Raw genomic sequence first — 16,603 nt, forward strand, 5'->3', positions numbered from 1 at the left:
CTCCGCAACTCTCTTGTTGAAGTCACTCACGCTTACATTTCCATCACATATCTTTTATCTGCATAATCATCTTGAAGTCTTTCCTCTTCACTTTTTATTGTAGAGAAAATAAATATGTGCAACAGTCATAAGTCAAATGAGAAAGGCAAATCCCCCACCAGCAATGTTAACATTCCTTCTACATAAACAATTTCCACGTATAAAAGATTACAACATTAATTTACAACAGCTATGTGACCCAATTTTTTTGTATAAATACCCCATCATGTAAATTGATTATCATTAAGTAATACACACATAATTTCTTCTCATTCATATCTCAGTAGCTATATTTAGTTTTTCTCATGGTATCAGAGTGTAGCGTTGATTCTGAGTGAATGAAAAAACTATGTTTAGTCTTGTTTTTTTTCATACCTGCTGCACGTTATTGCTTTTCTAGGATCTACACTGCTTTTTCTTAGTTGTCATGCTTAACTTGGTAGATTTCGTTTCACATTTAGCTTGATTTTTCCTATAGATATGATGTAAATGCCGTATGGCAAACCAATCAAGGAGGCCCGATCCCCTCAAAGTGATCAACTGGAGGTTCGATCCCCTTGAAGTGGTCGATTGGAGGTTCGATTTAATTTCTATATTTTCTTATTTTTAATCGATAGGGGTTCCTATCATTTGGTATCAGAGCAGTTCGATTTTCTTGGAAATTTTAATTTTTTTGAGTTTTTCCCTTGTTCCTTCTCTGTTTAGCCGATTCATTAAGCAAAACAAAAAACAAAAAATCTGTAGTTTCTGACCGTGGGTTGCAGTAGCTGGTCCTCGTAGTGCTGTTGTGGCGGCGCAAGGTGAGATCCCGTACTTCACGGCGTCGTGCGGTGGAAACCGGTGATTTCAGTGTTGAGAAATGCGGCCGTTGGAGGTGTGTGGTGCTGCCATTTGGCTGTGCGATTTGGCTACCTTGAAGAAGAAGAAGAAGCTTGTTTGGCTGCAGGGATTCTTATCCAGTGTCGTGAAGAGGCTGTGCGAAAGTTGAGTGTGGTGGTGCTGTCCGATTCTATCATGCGGTGAAGTGAAGGTGCTGGAAGTTGAAAAAGAAATGTGAACAAGACAAGAGGTGTTTGGCTATAAGATAGATCCACTCCAGGTGTGTTATTTTATTCCTATTCCAGTGCAAGGATATACTTATCCTCATTTAAGGCTTTGTGTTTATTCTGGTTTAGTAGTAAATCTGTTCTGTTTGGATATGTGTTTAATATCATCTTAGCCCAGATTCTGTTATTCTATGGATAGACATATTCTGGTTTAGACTATGTTATATAAGTTTGGGTATTAGAATAGTATCTATTTGGTTACAGTGTTAAGATGTTCTTATTCTAGTATTGCTGAAAACTATGAGTAAATGCAACAAAAAAAAAAAAAAGGATAGAGTTTTTCTCTAAACTGGGTTGGAGGAACTTCATTCAGCCTAGTTTATAAAAATGACATGTGTCATTTTTTTAATAACATGTGAAATGTACATGAGTTTTTAATATTAGTTATTTCAACTTTATCCCTACCATAAAAAAAAATGTGCATCTCACATGTTCAAATGACATATGTCATTTTTATAAACTAAATTTGAGAAAGTTTCTCTAACTCAGTTTGGAGGAAAACTCGATCAAAAAAAAAAGGGGTGGGGGGGGGGGTGTTTCACTCAAGTTACGATTTGGCTCAAAATTTAAGGAGCAATGGAAGGAATTAATTGCTAAATCTATCAAACAAGTCAAGTAAGAGATGAATTATGAGTAGAGTAGAAGTCTGTATTCTCCTGAAATTTGCTCAAGAAGAGAGCAAGAACCCGACCCATTTAATAAACATGTCAAACATATCAACCCGAACACTAGGGTTGTACAAGCGGTTCCGGTTAGCAGTTATTGGCTAAAACTGCTAACCATAATCGTCTAAGGCGGTTATTAAATCTTAATAACCGCAACCACTCTGCTTAAGCGGTTAGCAGTTATTTTATAATCGGCAGTTAGCGGTTACTAAAATCAATAACCGGCGTTTTTATAACCGATTTTTTATATGCAAAATAATTACAACAATCTATGAGTTTTTCCTTTACTTTCTCAACAACTACAAGCAGGCAGCCCATAAACTAAAAAATAAATAGACAAAAACTCACCTGATCGTGATCATCAGCCATTCAACATGTGAGGCTGTGAGATAGAGAGACGACGAGAGAGAGGGGAGACAAAGGCGACGAGAGAGACAAGAGAGAGGGACGGCGCTGAGTGAGACTTGAGTCGTGAGAGAGAATCTGAGATGAGAGAATATGATGAAACCCTCTTCTGTATAAATTAGGCTGAGTATGTGTTTGTTTTCCTCCAAAACAACATCGTTTTGGAGAAAAACACCAAAACTGCGTCATTTTGATGTTATATCTTTACTTAAAGATATATAAAAAGTGGGAATGCATGCCAAATAGTAACTTTTCTTTTGCACTTTAAATTTACTATTTTATATTTACTCTTTGTTCATCATGATTTAGTTAGATGGGGTTATTTTTGTCTTTTGACATTTCTTTAGATTGTAAAACTACTAATTTGCCCTTCCTGAATCTAATGAATTTAAAAAGATGTCTGAATATTTTTGTCTTTTACTTAAATTTACTATTTTATCCTTACTCTTTGTTCATAATGATTTAGTTAGATAAGGTTATTTTTGTCTTTTGATATTTCTTTAGATTGCGAAACTGCTAATTTGCCCTTCCTAAATCTAATGAATTTAAAAAGTTGTATGGATATTTTTGTCTTTTATTATATAAAAAGTGGGAATGCATGCCAAATAGTAACTTTTCTTTTGCACTTTAAATTTACTATTTTATCCTTACTCTTTGTTCATCATGATTTAGTTAAATAAGGTTATTTTTGTCTTTACCATTTTATCCTTACTCTTTGTTTATAATGATTTAGTTAGATAAGGTTATTTTTGTCTTTTGATATTTCTTTAGATTGCGAAACTACTAATTTAGCCTTCCTAAATCTAATGAATTTAGAAAGTTGTCTGGATATTTTTGTCTTTTATATTTAAATTACCATTTTACCCTCTGAGTAGGTGAAGAGTCAAACTTTTTGAGAGATTTTTTGGTATTTTATGAAGGAAGCTTCAGAAATGGGCAAGATTAATGGGCAATTCAGAAGGAATGGGCAAGAAATGGGCAATTTAGAAGGAATGGGCAAGAAAGAAAATCATTTTTTTTTTTTTCAGTTGCAAAAGTGTACAAAAGTAAAAACAAAATCTACCTAAACCGATTTTGTATCCAGAGAAGGAATGGAGGAGAAAGGAGTAAAAAAAGAAAATCTACGACTCAGAGAAGAAATGGAGGAGAAAAGGTGGAGCAAATTTTTTTTTTTTTTTTTTGAGAAAATTGCAATGTCACTCCACCTCCACCCAACCCATTAAGTCTCTATCTGTTTTTCCAACAATCCAATGTTCCATTTCCTCAGCTTGGTAATTTTGTGAGTTTTTGGTGGGCTTTTCTAGATGGATTTTGGGGCGGTGAGTTTGGATGGGTTAATGGGTTTAGAGACAGATTTTTCTTCTCTTGCTTTAGATCCTGAGACAAAGCAAAAATGGTACAAAGCTGGGTTCCTCAAGTAGGAGAGATCTGTTGGCACCTTTGAAGATGACTGGAGGAGCTCAAAGCTAGCAAAGACTGATGATTTCTCTGCCTCCAAAGTCATGGTGCTTCAACAGAAAAATGTTTTACGGAGATCTAAGAAGAATGTTATGAAGATGGTGAGTTGTTTCTCAATTTTTATTTTATATTATAATTACGTTATAACCAGTGATTATTAAGCACATAAATCATGCTAATTGGTAGTATTTTGCTTAGGTGATTTTTGGGTTGAGTTTTTTGGGAATTTCTTTTTTGTGGGTGTTCTCTGTGTGTGTGGGTCAACAATGAGCATGGGTTTTTTTTTTTTTATATAATTTTTTTTTTTTATGGAGTATGTGTGATATGAATCAGAAGTGAGTTTGGTAAGTTCTAATTTTCAGTGATGTCGTTAGGTTTGATATTGTGAGAACAAACATATTGTTGCTAATGAGTCAATAACAAATGAACTATGGAACAATGTCTTTGTACAATTGCTTTGCTCTATTCAATACCCAATTAATAGAGAAAATGCTGATGATGCATTCTATGAGTTTTAGAACCCCAAGGGGAAGATCCAGGCTTATGTGTTTGATGGCAATTTCTTAGCTTCGGCTTTTTTTTGGGGAATAAATTGGGAATCCATGGAAATAAACCTTGAAGCATCTTATTCATCCAAGGATGCAGTTTCTGACAGCGAGAGTTCTGACTCAATCTCATCAATGGGTAGAAATCATGAAAGAATGAAGATCAAGAAGCCCACGCTTTTGCTTCTTAAACCAATGACATTGTTTTCTCCAAAGCCAGCTAGTGAGCTTGATGCTGCTGCAACTAAGCTTCTAAAATTCTATTAAGAGTTGTCGGACTAGACAGAACCTTGCAGATTATGCAGTTGTGGTTGAGGAGGAACTCTAGATTGTTTCTATATTATCTCAATTTCTTTCATTTGTGGTTAAGGGTTTAATTTCTATTGTGCTCTCTGGGTTTCTTGAATTTGGTGGGTTTTTGACAATTCTTTCGATGGGTTTTGTTTGAAATAGATGTATATCAAAGAGATTAGAGTATGACTTTTATAGTTAAATTTTTTATTTTTCCTGTATGAAATTTGATAAATTTGATGGGTTTTGTTTAATTTTTTTTCTTGGCAGTTTCTTTGATTGTCCAGAGCATAGAGGTAAGATCAAGAGAGATGAGCGGAGAGTGAGATCTTGAGATAGAAAAAAGCTAAGAAACAAATTAAAGAGTTGTTGCTACATATTGCTTCCTCATGTTTAGTGGTTGGGTATTGCTAGGTTTTGCTTCCTCATGTTGGTGATTTTGTATTGCTGGATATTTTTCTAAAAGTAATTTATTTTTTAAAATTGTAAATTTTGAGAATGCTGCTACATTTGTTTTGTTGGCTCAATGAATAGTAAATTTGAAAAACAAGTGCCAAATATTTTTTTGAATTTATTCTGTATTCATGGCAGCTTCATATATTATATTTTTTATTTGGTTACTGGTAAATTTTATTCAGATTTTGCAAGGAAAACATAGGTGTAGTAATTTGTATCAGCTTCATATGTTATATCCGTTAATTGTCCTCAAGGGGTATAGAATGTTTTTGAAAGAACTAGCATACATATCATGTCTTGAAATACTTTTTAAGCTCTTATATTTATAGCACAATAAGACTATCTATCTTGCAAGACCTAAGAGAGAGAACTTGTAATATGAGTATCTTCGAACTTTTCTGTAATAAGATGTATGATGATTACATATACATATGTCGCAACATAGTGATCTATGCATGTTATTTAGATAGATACTGAGCAATTATTAATAATTGCATATATAGAGTTAGTGTGCAGATCCCTATTTTTGACATATCCACTTTCACATGACTTATTTGTTTATATATATATACAAAATTCACCTCACATTCAACGTACAACACACCCATATTATATACTAAACTTACTCATATTCTCATTTCTTCTTCTTTCCCCATTTTTCAAACTTACTCACCTAAACAAACGACTCAGTCACTTGCTTTTGTTTCTTTTCTCCTTTGCTTTTATTTCTTTTCTCCTTTTCCTAATGTCTCACGCTGTTTGCTCCCAACCTTTTTTTTTTTTACATATATCGGGATTTGAGAGATAACAAAATAAGAACGAGGAAAAGAAGGAATAAAAATTTAAAAGAAAATAAGGAAACAAAGCATGGGTCATTTATTCAGAAATGAAGATAATGAGTAGATTCTCCAATAATGCTTAAATTTTCAGCCAAATGAATTGGAATGCTGAAATTTAAAAGCAGCATCCATAAACAAAAGAAAAGTCTAAGCTATTGGTCCATGATGAGTTGTATAAAATCTTACACATCCTTTCTTACAAACTCATCTATAATCAACTTTCTATATTTATTGTATTGCAAAAAACAATTGCATCAAAATTATAAACTCCAACAAACAATGAATGCAGCACTCCATCTTTTGGGTCAAAGCAAAAATCATTGTCAACAACTTGCAACATTTGTTACATGGCCGGCAACAAATGTAGCAAAACTACATGTGTAGAAGTTAATAAAACATTTGCTTGTCTAAATTGCATGGAAACAAATGTTGTTGCATAACCACGGTATAGACAATCTACTTCTACATGACTTTTCTTTAACTTGGAAATATAAAATGAACAAATTTTATACTTTTAACATCATATCCCTAATTTTTTTTCTTCTATGTTTTATGATATGATTTTAAATGTCACGTACATGTAGAATTACATGATGCAACTGGTTTGTCAGTCGCATCTTTGTTTGGCGAAGATGCAAAAAAGTTTTTGCAATGCTCAGCAATAAATTAATGTAATACAACACTGAGGTATTAAAAAAATTAAAATTAAAATTGTCATAACTCAAAAAATGTTTTTGTTACTCAATATTATGAATATAGGTTATCAATATCTTCCACTTTTTTCATAGTACCAACAAATACCTTCCACTTCTCATCGAACCTTTGCAACATGAATTTTTCCTTCTTGTTTTTATGATTCATCAAACCTATCTTACTTTTATTCTCCTGTAAATAGGAGGGCATTACTGATATAGAAATCCTTGCAAGACTTTCTTCAAAGCAACAATTCATTATTCGGCTAAGAGCTACAATGATTGATGGACATGAAGGACCATGCCAAAGATTTAACATTACTACTGTTGCAGAGCTACCAAACGAAAATAGATCAATTTTCACAACTGAATAATTTTGTGTGCTTGTAAATTAACTTTTTCTCATATTTTAACACCAAGAACCAAGCACGTGCATTGCACATGCTATCCCCACTAGTGTATATATATATATATATATAAGGGTAGCCGATTAGTAGTTGTTAACCGCTTTTTCTTACCCTTAAAACAGCTAACCACCCCGCCCTAAGCGGTTATCGGTTTTTAATAACCGCCTACTAAAGCGGTTATGCGATTAGTGGTTATAAGTGGTTAGCGGAGCGGTTATAACCACCCTTGTAGTGACCCAAATAATTAACTAAGCTTAGGTAGCTTAATTTGGGCTTTGGGTCACTAGGAACAATTAGGAAGACATTTTGAAAATTTCATACTTTTTGACTAGATGTACACACGCATGGAGGACCACGCGGACGTACGCCTGCAAATAGTACACGGACGTATGCATGGGAGACCACACATATGTACGCCTGCAAATAGTACGCGAACATACACATAGGGGAGCACCCGGACGTACTAACTTTTGGTTGACCACTAGTTAATGCCCCTACGTACGATGCAGCCATTGGTCCATTGAGTAAATAGTACGCGGACGTACGCCCCTATAGTACCATACGTACTCTACTTTACAGGACACCTTCTACAGCGCCCACAGCTTTTCCTACCCTATAAATACCTCTCCCCACTCGACCCTTACCCCTTAATTTAGCTCCTGTTGCCTTTTAGAACCCTTGCTTGAGTGATTTTGTGAGTTGTGAGAGTTCTTGGAGGAGAATGAGAGATTTTTTGGAGGTTTTGCTTCGAGGAGGTAATCTTATAAGCTTAGTTTGTTCCTTACTTAGTTGTTATGTTGTTTAAGTGTTTTTCATAGTTATCTTAGTCTGTAGAGCTTCTAGTTATGTTGTTGTTCTTAATCTTGGTTTAAGTTGGTTTATTGTTTCATCTTTGTAGAACGTATTTTTTTATAATCTTTGTAGAACGTATTTTTTTATGAGCATCCTTTCCCTATGTTTAAAGGGAACCTGAACTTTGGAAAAGCAAAGGATTGACTTATGAACTTGAAGGAGCTACTACGAGTTATGGACTGCACTGAGGAACAAAGAGTCAAGTACGTAGTCTACAAGTTCTCTGGAGAAGCAAGGCGACGGTGGTACGCCAAGAGGAGCTCGCTAGTGATGGAATTGGGAAGCGAGGAGGCTACGTGGACCTAATTCAAGAAAGAGTTCTATCGAGAGTACTCGCAGAGCTCGAGAAGGATGATACCCCAACAGTCGCAGTCCTACAAGAAACAAAATCGTTTGTACCATATGTGTGGTAGGCTGCATTTTGAAAAATGCAGATTGAGGAAGAATTGGTGCTATAGATGTGGCAAGGTGGGACACTTTGTACGAAACTGCAACCGGCCCAAAAAGAATGATACTGGTCTACCTAGAAGGAAATGATGGCAGGACATGGGATAAGCGTAACCACTAGAATTGTTTATAGTAAATGAGTTCACTTTGTTTTGGAGTTAGGGGCTGAGTTACTGGATGTTTGCTCAGGGATCAACTAGTTGTATTTTGTTTTGTACTTGCACTTGACTTAGAGTTTTGGACCTAAAAGTGTAACGTTAGCTAAGGGTTTATTAATGCATGATGCTTGTTACGCTGTGTTGGTCGTGTTGGTAATAAGATTCATGATTTTTTTAATTGCTCCTTTATAAGAATGTTAAGGCATGATATTTTCGAACTTTGATTCTAGTATGTTGGTAAAGGGCAATTGATGAATCTTGTACCTTTGGTTATTGTGTGCATGGATTACATGATTTTGGGTTACGTATGAGCTAAGAGATTCTAGAGGATCTTTCTGTACATGAATGCACTAAGGAGCTATCGGGTACAAATGTCTATTGAGGCAGAGGAGGTGGCTAGAGCTAATCAAGGATTATGATTGCGAGATCAATTATCATCCTGGTAAGACTAACGTAGTAGCTAATGCATTAAATAGGAAATCGACGGTAGAGCTTGCCACTCTTGGAATTTCCCTACCCAGTTGATTATGGAATTCGCTAGGATGGGAGTAGAAGTGGTGGATGAGGATGCACCTACACGCTTGTCTAATCTAGTGGTTCAATCAGAATTGCTTGCTAAGGCCGCTCAGTTGAAGGACCCTGAGTGCACCAAGATCAAGTAGTTGCTAAAGCACAGAAGTTTTGCCTTAAGGATGATGGGTTGCTTACCCATTTTAAACAAATATGTGTGCCGGAGGACGAAGGACTAAGAAAGGAGATCATGAGCAAGACTCATCATTCTCCGCATACTGTACATCCCGAAAGTACCAAGATATACAAGGACGAGTAGAGGACGGAATTGAAGTTTAGTACCGCTTTCTACCCACAGACGGATGGTCATTCGAAGCGAACTAACCAAACAAATTCTATAGGACATGTCACAGGCTTGCGTATTGGACTTTAAAGGTAGTTGGATTTAGTACCTACCTTTGATCGGGTTCACCTACGATATTAGCTACAGGCAACTATTGGAATGCCGCCTTACGAAGCACTTTATGGACATAAGTGTCAATCGCCCTTGTATTGGGACAACATCGGTGAGGGACAGACGTTGGGGCTGTAAATAATCTTCAAATCCTCCATCCCTACAAAGAAAAAGTGACCTCCAACCTTGCAGAGAAATCCAAGCCGTGACCTTCAAATCCTCCATCCATGTAGAGAAAATGAGAAAAATTTCTCTTAATATTCGGATCCTCCAACCCACGTTTGCGAGAAGAGAAGCTTGACTATGATCCGACGATGGTGACGAAGGCGTGAAGAAAGAGTTGCAGGGACTGATTTGGGAGTGAAAAAATTCTGGTTCTTCATTTTATTTTATTTTCCTTTCATAGTTCATGGGTTTTAATTTTCTTCATTTCGGAATCATTGGTGCGGGATCCAGATCCTCTTTTCAAATTTGAGCCGACAATAATTTATTTTTTCTATGTTCTTATTTTTTGACCTTCAGAGTTCATGGGTCTTGTAGAGGATCGGCCGTGAAAGGCGATTCCCTCCTTTCCATTGGGTTCTAAATTTATCTTCATTTATTTTTTCCGGGTTCTTATTTTTTGACTTTCAGAGTTCATGGGTCTTGTGGAGGTTCTTTATTTTATTTTATTTTTATTTTATTTTTCTGGGTTCTTCATTTTTGACTTTGGACGTGAAAATTTGAGAATAGATGCAATCATTCAATTTTTTTTTTTTTTTTTTTTTTTGTCGTGACAACTTGAAATTGAGAATAGATGCAATCAGTGCTTGGTTCTGATTGGATTTTAGTTTCCCATTATTGGATTTGCTCTTGCCCAATTTGCTGCTACTCCACAATCAATGCTTGGTTCTTTTAGAGGAATTCCTTTTTTTCATAGGAGTTACGATTGGAGTGAATTCATAATTTGTCGATGTTAATGGAGATTTCGATGAAGCAAAAGGTGGTGGTTCTTCAGTCAGCGGCGAGGGAAGCAGGTCAAGTGCTATTTGTTTTATAAAGAGAGGGGAGGCTATCTCCTAGATCTATTTCTCTTTGGACTTTGAAGAAGTAATCTATAAAATACTCGTTTCATAGTGAAAAAAAAGAAAGGGTCCCTCAAGAGTTTTGGCTATTGTTGAGTTGTTTCATATAAAAACCCAAAAAGATGGCTATTATTGTGGCTATGGTGATAGAAACCCAAACAGATGGGTGGTGAGGAATCACAAATCAATTCAAATACTTGTTCATTCAAAAAGCAATATTTGACCACTTTGCAATATCTAAAGCAAAGTTTTTCATTTTTTGACAAATATGAAGTAAGTACATACCTAAAGTTAATACCATGAATTGTAATCCAAAAATCACTACAAAATACTTATTTCCTTAAAATCCAAACTACTTTCATCTTACATTTAAGAGCCAAATATAGTGTAACACAAAATGATTAAATTGTTAAACTACAAAAACTCCATCTCCGAGCGCATGTTGAATTTTTTTTGCCAACGACATGTAGTTCTCACATCATCCTCCTTCCTTCGCTTCCTGATGAATAAAAATAAAAACTTTCAACTAACTTATTCACTTAAAACTTTAATTAAAAATAAAAGGGAAAAATCCACTTCACCCCCCCCCCTAAGTTTTAGGGGTTTTTCAATTTGAATCCTAAAGTTTAAAAATTGGCAATGTACCCCCCTAATATTTCATAAATTTTCAATTTAAACGTTTCGTTACTAATTTCCGTCAAATTGGACGAAAATCTCTAAAATTACATAATTACCCTCAGGCTTTTTTAAAACAATTTCCGTCCAATTTAACGAAAATTAGTAACGGAAGGGTTAAATTGAAAATTTTTGAAACATTAGGGGGGTACATTGCCAATTTTTAAACTTTGGGGTTCAAATTGAAAAACTCCTAAAACTTTAGGGGGGTAAAGTAGATTTTCCCCAAAATAAAAAATGACAAGGAGTTAGAAAGGTAATATACCTTTATTTTTTAACTTATTTAGTTTGTTCCTCTTGTTGAAAGTTTTGATTAGGGAAACTACGAGATGCAAGTATCTAGAGAATAACAAAGAAACGTCATAATGAAAATAAGGCATAATTGAATTTATGATAAAATTATCACTAAATCAATTAAATAAGTCAATTATGAAACTTTGTAATTAATAATAGGGAAAACTTCACTTTGGCCCCCTGAACTTCTACTCGATTTTACAAATCCCCCCTGAACTTCCAAATCTTTTATTTTAGACCCCTAAACTTTCAATTACTCTCAATGTGGACCCCTCCGTCAAATTTTAAACGTTATATGACGTTTATACCCCTGACTTTTGTATAAGATTCCAACTTCTAAAACATTTTTTTTTTAATTTTTAAAAAGATGAAAATCAAGGACATTTTGGTCTTTTTTTTTTTTAACGGCTAAAATTAACGGAATGGTTCTAATTGAGAGTAGAAAGTTCAGGGGTTCAAAATGAGAGATTTAAAAGTTCAGGGAGAGTTTGTAAAATCGGGTAAAAGTTCAGGGAGCCAAAGTGAAGTTTCCCCTTAATAATATCAAATTCAAAATATTAGGGGAACATACACTTTACCCCCCTAAACTATCCACCCATTTGCACTTTTAACCCCAATGTTTAAAAAGTGACACTTTACCCCCTCCAATGTATCTGACATTGACACTTGACCCCTATGAAGTACACTTTACCCCTAAAACTTAGTTACTCCGGAGGGTAAAGTGTCAACTAAAAATACTTCATGGGGTAATGTGTACTTCATGGGGGTCAAGTGTCAATGTCAAATTTCATTGGGGGATAAAATGTTACTTTTTAAACATTAAGATTAAAAGTGCAAATTGGTGGATAATTTAGGGGGGTAAAGTGTATTTTTCCCAAAATATTATTTATGAATATTTTACCCTAGATATTTGGGTAAAGCTAGGAACATGATTATATGTGATATCCTCGTTGCTCTTCTGTGCCATGCAGTCATGTGTTTCTATACCTTGTAAAAATCATGTGTGTTTAATAAGATTAATAATATACTATAATCACATCAAAGCAAAGTTTAACATGGAAAGACAATAAAGATAATTTAGTAGACTACCTTTGACACTCTGATTTCCTTTGTTTGATTCTTTGACTTGCTTTCATTTGGTTTCTTCATATTTTCTATCCATGGTTTGGGTCAACGTTTCTTATTACAATAACTCTTTTTTTTCTTTATTCCTTTTGGCCCTACCATGATTGAAACACATGGTTGATCCTCTTTGTCTACAATATTGGTTAAAAGCCTAATATTATCTTCTTTTGCATTAGCTTGGCAATTATTTGCATCACAAAGTCTTTTCTTCAAATCTGCAATAGCTACATTTAGGATATTAAAGTCTTCTTCAGTTTCACATGCCTCATTTACCAATTGAATATATTTAGGACAGAAAGATTGATGCCTATCTGCATATCCTAATCGAGTATCAAACTCAGTGTCATTCTTCATGAATTGTTTTTCATTATCATCTTTTGCATTTCTTCTCCATCTCTTTAGAATATATCCATAAGGAATCAACTTGATATCCCACACATCAAGAATTTTTAGAGCATGCCGACACAAAATACCGAATGTCTCAAACTTTCTATAAGAGCAAGACAAAGTTTGATCTTATGGATTCCACAAAATGTTGTATTTTCCATGTACGTTGAAAACTCCAACAACATATCTATGTATCTCTTGACTTTCATTGTGGTCTATAATGAAAAGTGGCGGTACATTTTCAACTTCATTTTGAAATAACACAAACACCTTGGGTGTGTACACTTTTGCTACTTGATTCAGAATAGATGAGTTCTTGAGATTCAATCTTGGTAATTTTTGTTTAAAGTTGTATTCTGCTTCTAACTCCTTGTCATAGTTTTGTTTGACAACTCTTTCAAAATTAGTGAAGAATTCTAATATATTGAGATCAGTGCGTAAGCAATCCTTCAAGTCACAGTTGAATCTCTCACTAAGTTGTGTACTCTTGATTCCTACAGTAAATATCCTCTTTACATATGCTTGGGCCGATTTCTCCTTCAATTTAAATATATATCTATTAGCCATTTATTTTCATGAGCATCATACTTTTCTAACATGATATTCCATGTAGAGAGAAAGTCATCTTCATCATTATACTCATAGACACATGCTAAGAAATCTTTATTAAATGGGGACCCCACCTTTAAGTAAATAGCCCAAGTGCGTATTAGCATTTTGCCACATGTGCCAACTACACAACACATGATACGTTTCAGGCATCACTATCTGAAGGGCAGTTGACATTGCTGCATCTTGATCGGTAAAAATAGTAATTATCTTCTTTTAAGACATTGCTTCTAGGAAAGTCTCAAATAACCGTACAAAAGATTTAATTGTTTCATCATACACTAGTGCAATTCCAAATACAACAATCTATCTATGGTAATTGAGTTCCAAAAATACACCAAGTGGTCTTGCATCTCTATTTGTGTTATATGTTGTATTAAACATAATTACTTCACCAAAATGACTATAGTCAATGATCATTCTTGCATCATCCCAAAAATTATTAGTAATTAACTCTTCAACATCCAGTTGAAAAGCATAATAATATGAAGGATTTTCTTTGAGTTGTTGACGGAAATACTTTTCCAAACTAGCAGCTTCCCCAAACTTCAAGGCACTTTGTTGCTTATTGCGTAAATAGTTCTTATGATCCTGCTTGATAAAACCAAGGTTATCACCTCCACCAACTTGTTTACTCATAAGCTGATAAGAATCATTTAGTCTTAAACCTGATTCATATGCCAAATCAATATCAATAGCTTGAGTTGTAGACATTTTCTGTTGTGATGGCATCATGTGTACAATTGTTGAGAGATGGAGTTTGTGATTATGCTCAGCAACGAAGTCACTCACCATGTATTTGTCACTATCTTGATTATACACAATAACTAAATGTGCATCGCATCCACATCTTTTTTTTTTTTTTTTTTTTTTTTTTTTTTTTTTAACTATTTCGCTTATCTATACCTCGAATTCCCTCCTTCTCGCACACTAATCTCCTTGAAGTAACAATTCCGGTCTTTTTACATTTGTTCACTTACTCTTTTCTGATATTAAAACTTGAAATTCTCCCATACTCATTATAAAAACTATATGCACTCTCATCTGATTCAAATTGCATGCCTTTTGATGGTGTAAATTCCGTAGGAACATTTGGAGACACAAAATGTTTGAGTGAGACATCCATATATTGTTATCCCTAAAAGAAATTATATTACCAAACAAACACATTCATTCAAAGTGTTCATAAATTAATAATATTCAACGATAATTATTCAAATAATATCCTACATTAAAAGCAATCTAAAGGTTTCAAAGTTCAACCCATGAATGGTTATGTAAGAACGGCTAAATCCCACTAAAAGCTAAGCAATTTTTGTTTTCTTTTCAAATCTTACACAAATAAGACAAACATCTCAATGGTTACGACTAAAAAATAGAACATGATCTATTTATTTGCTATTCGACTTTTTGTATATATATTAATAGTATGAATTTTCTAATATCTGTAAGAATTATATATATATTAAATGCCAATTAACAATAAAACTAGCAGCGAAAATAATTTAATATATAAGTAACTCCGGCCATTGCTTTGCTCAAGTAGGTTGAAGAACAACTTCACAGCAACCAAATCTAGAAAATTAAAAAACATTAAGAGGTTTTTCTGACCTATGCCTACCAGTGAATGACAATTGATGAAATACACATACTTTATTTATAGGTAGGTCAGGGATCCTCAATTAGAGCTGTTATCTTAATTATTCCTCCCATCAAGGAATAAAAATCATAATCAATACAGATTATTTGATTCCACAAAATAAAATCAATAATGAATTCAAATATTTGTTTTTACAATAATTAAATCAATAATTTAATTCAGAATATTTGATTTCACAAAATAAGCTTTAATTGGAATAAATCACTAAACACTGTAATTATATATATTTTATAATCATAATAATATATGTGACATAAGGGACATACCTTAAATGAAATTTCTTACATCCTCCCACTTTGCGCTTATGACACATAAATTTCTTATAGTGTTCAGTTCTATACGTGAATCATGGCGGTAAAGCTTTTATATGATAAGCCATCCCTTCCATGTATCATAATGTGTAATACCTCCCTAAATGAGTACTTTATGGATAATGTACTTTATGAATGAACTTCCTATAAGTCATTCGGGTCCAACTTTAATTTTATTTCCACGAATAAGAATAATATATATGCGCACAAAAATCTTTATAACATTACCTTTATGTCTATAGACCAATTAAAGAGAAACTAAGCACAAATGAATTAATAAATCTAATATATCCCACATAACTTTATACTTTCTTTACCGGTAAACCTTTAGTCATGGGATCCGCAATCATTAATTTAATACTTATATGCTCAATAGACACTGCATGTCACTTAATGTTCTCTTTGAAATACTTAATGTCGATATACATACTTCTGCTTCTACTTAGTTTATTCTTAGAAAAAATAACTGTAATAGAATTAATTCAGAAGATCTTTATGGGTCTAACTACAAAATCGACAATCTTGAGAACTTTAAAAAATGTCTCAACTATAATGCATATGTAACAAATTCACAACATATAATGACTTTTGCTTTCATGGTAGATGTATCAACTATAGTCTACTTACTTCATCTTCAGTATATAGCCTTTTAACAATAAAAAAATATATATATACTGAAGTTGATTATCTACTATCTACACATTTAGCAAAAATCAAACCTAAATAAACACCACAAAATGGTATGTGTATCTTTAAGTTAAACTGTAATTCTTGGTTCCTTGCATATTCCATAATACTATATTGACCTAATAGTCCAACTGCTATTTCAATGTCAGGTCTAATGTAGACATGTGCATACATGTGGAATATATTTCATCTGCTCTTGTTCCAATACATTTTTGGGACATCGATTTACACGGAATTTATCCCCTTTAATAATAGGTGCTACTGAAGATTTATAGTTCTTCATTCCGAATCTCTCCCAAAACTTTAGTGAGATGAACTTTATGTAGGCATGTAGCAAACCTAAATTGCTGCTTGCAAGCAAAATATTATCTATATACATGACTAAAGTAACTTTTACTCCCACTGACCTTACGGTATATACAATGATTAACAAAGTTCTCAATAAAACCATGTGAGACAATAACCTT

The 16,603-nt window shown here is 33.9% G+C and overlaps 1 protein-coding gene across 1 annotated transcript; it reads right to left on the reverse strand.

The window, feature by feature from the left end:
* Positions 1-13,784: 13,784 nt before the first annotated feature.
* On the reverse strand, positions 13,785-14,273 carry LOC148589802 (protein FAR1-RELATED SEQUENCE 5-like). Its single transcript, XM_088515125.1, has one exon. It carries the CDS (start codon positions 14,271-14,273, stop codon positions 13,785-13,787), a length of 489 nt encoding a protein of 162 aa, XP_088371251.1.
* Between the last annotated feature and the right edge of the window lie 2,330 nt (positions 14,274-16,603).

Source organism: Corylus avellana, chromosome 1, assembly GCF_965113065.1.
Source record: "Corylus avellana chromosome 1, dhCorAvel1.hap1.2, whole genome shotgun sequence".
NCBI classification, from domain to species: domain Eukaryota; kingdom Viridiplantae; phylum Streptophyta; class Magnoliopsida; order Fagales; family Betulaceae; genus Corylus; species Corylus avellana.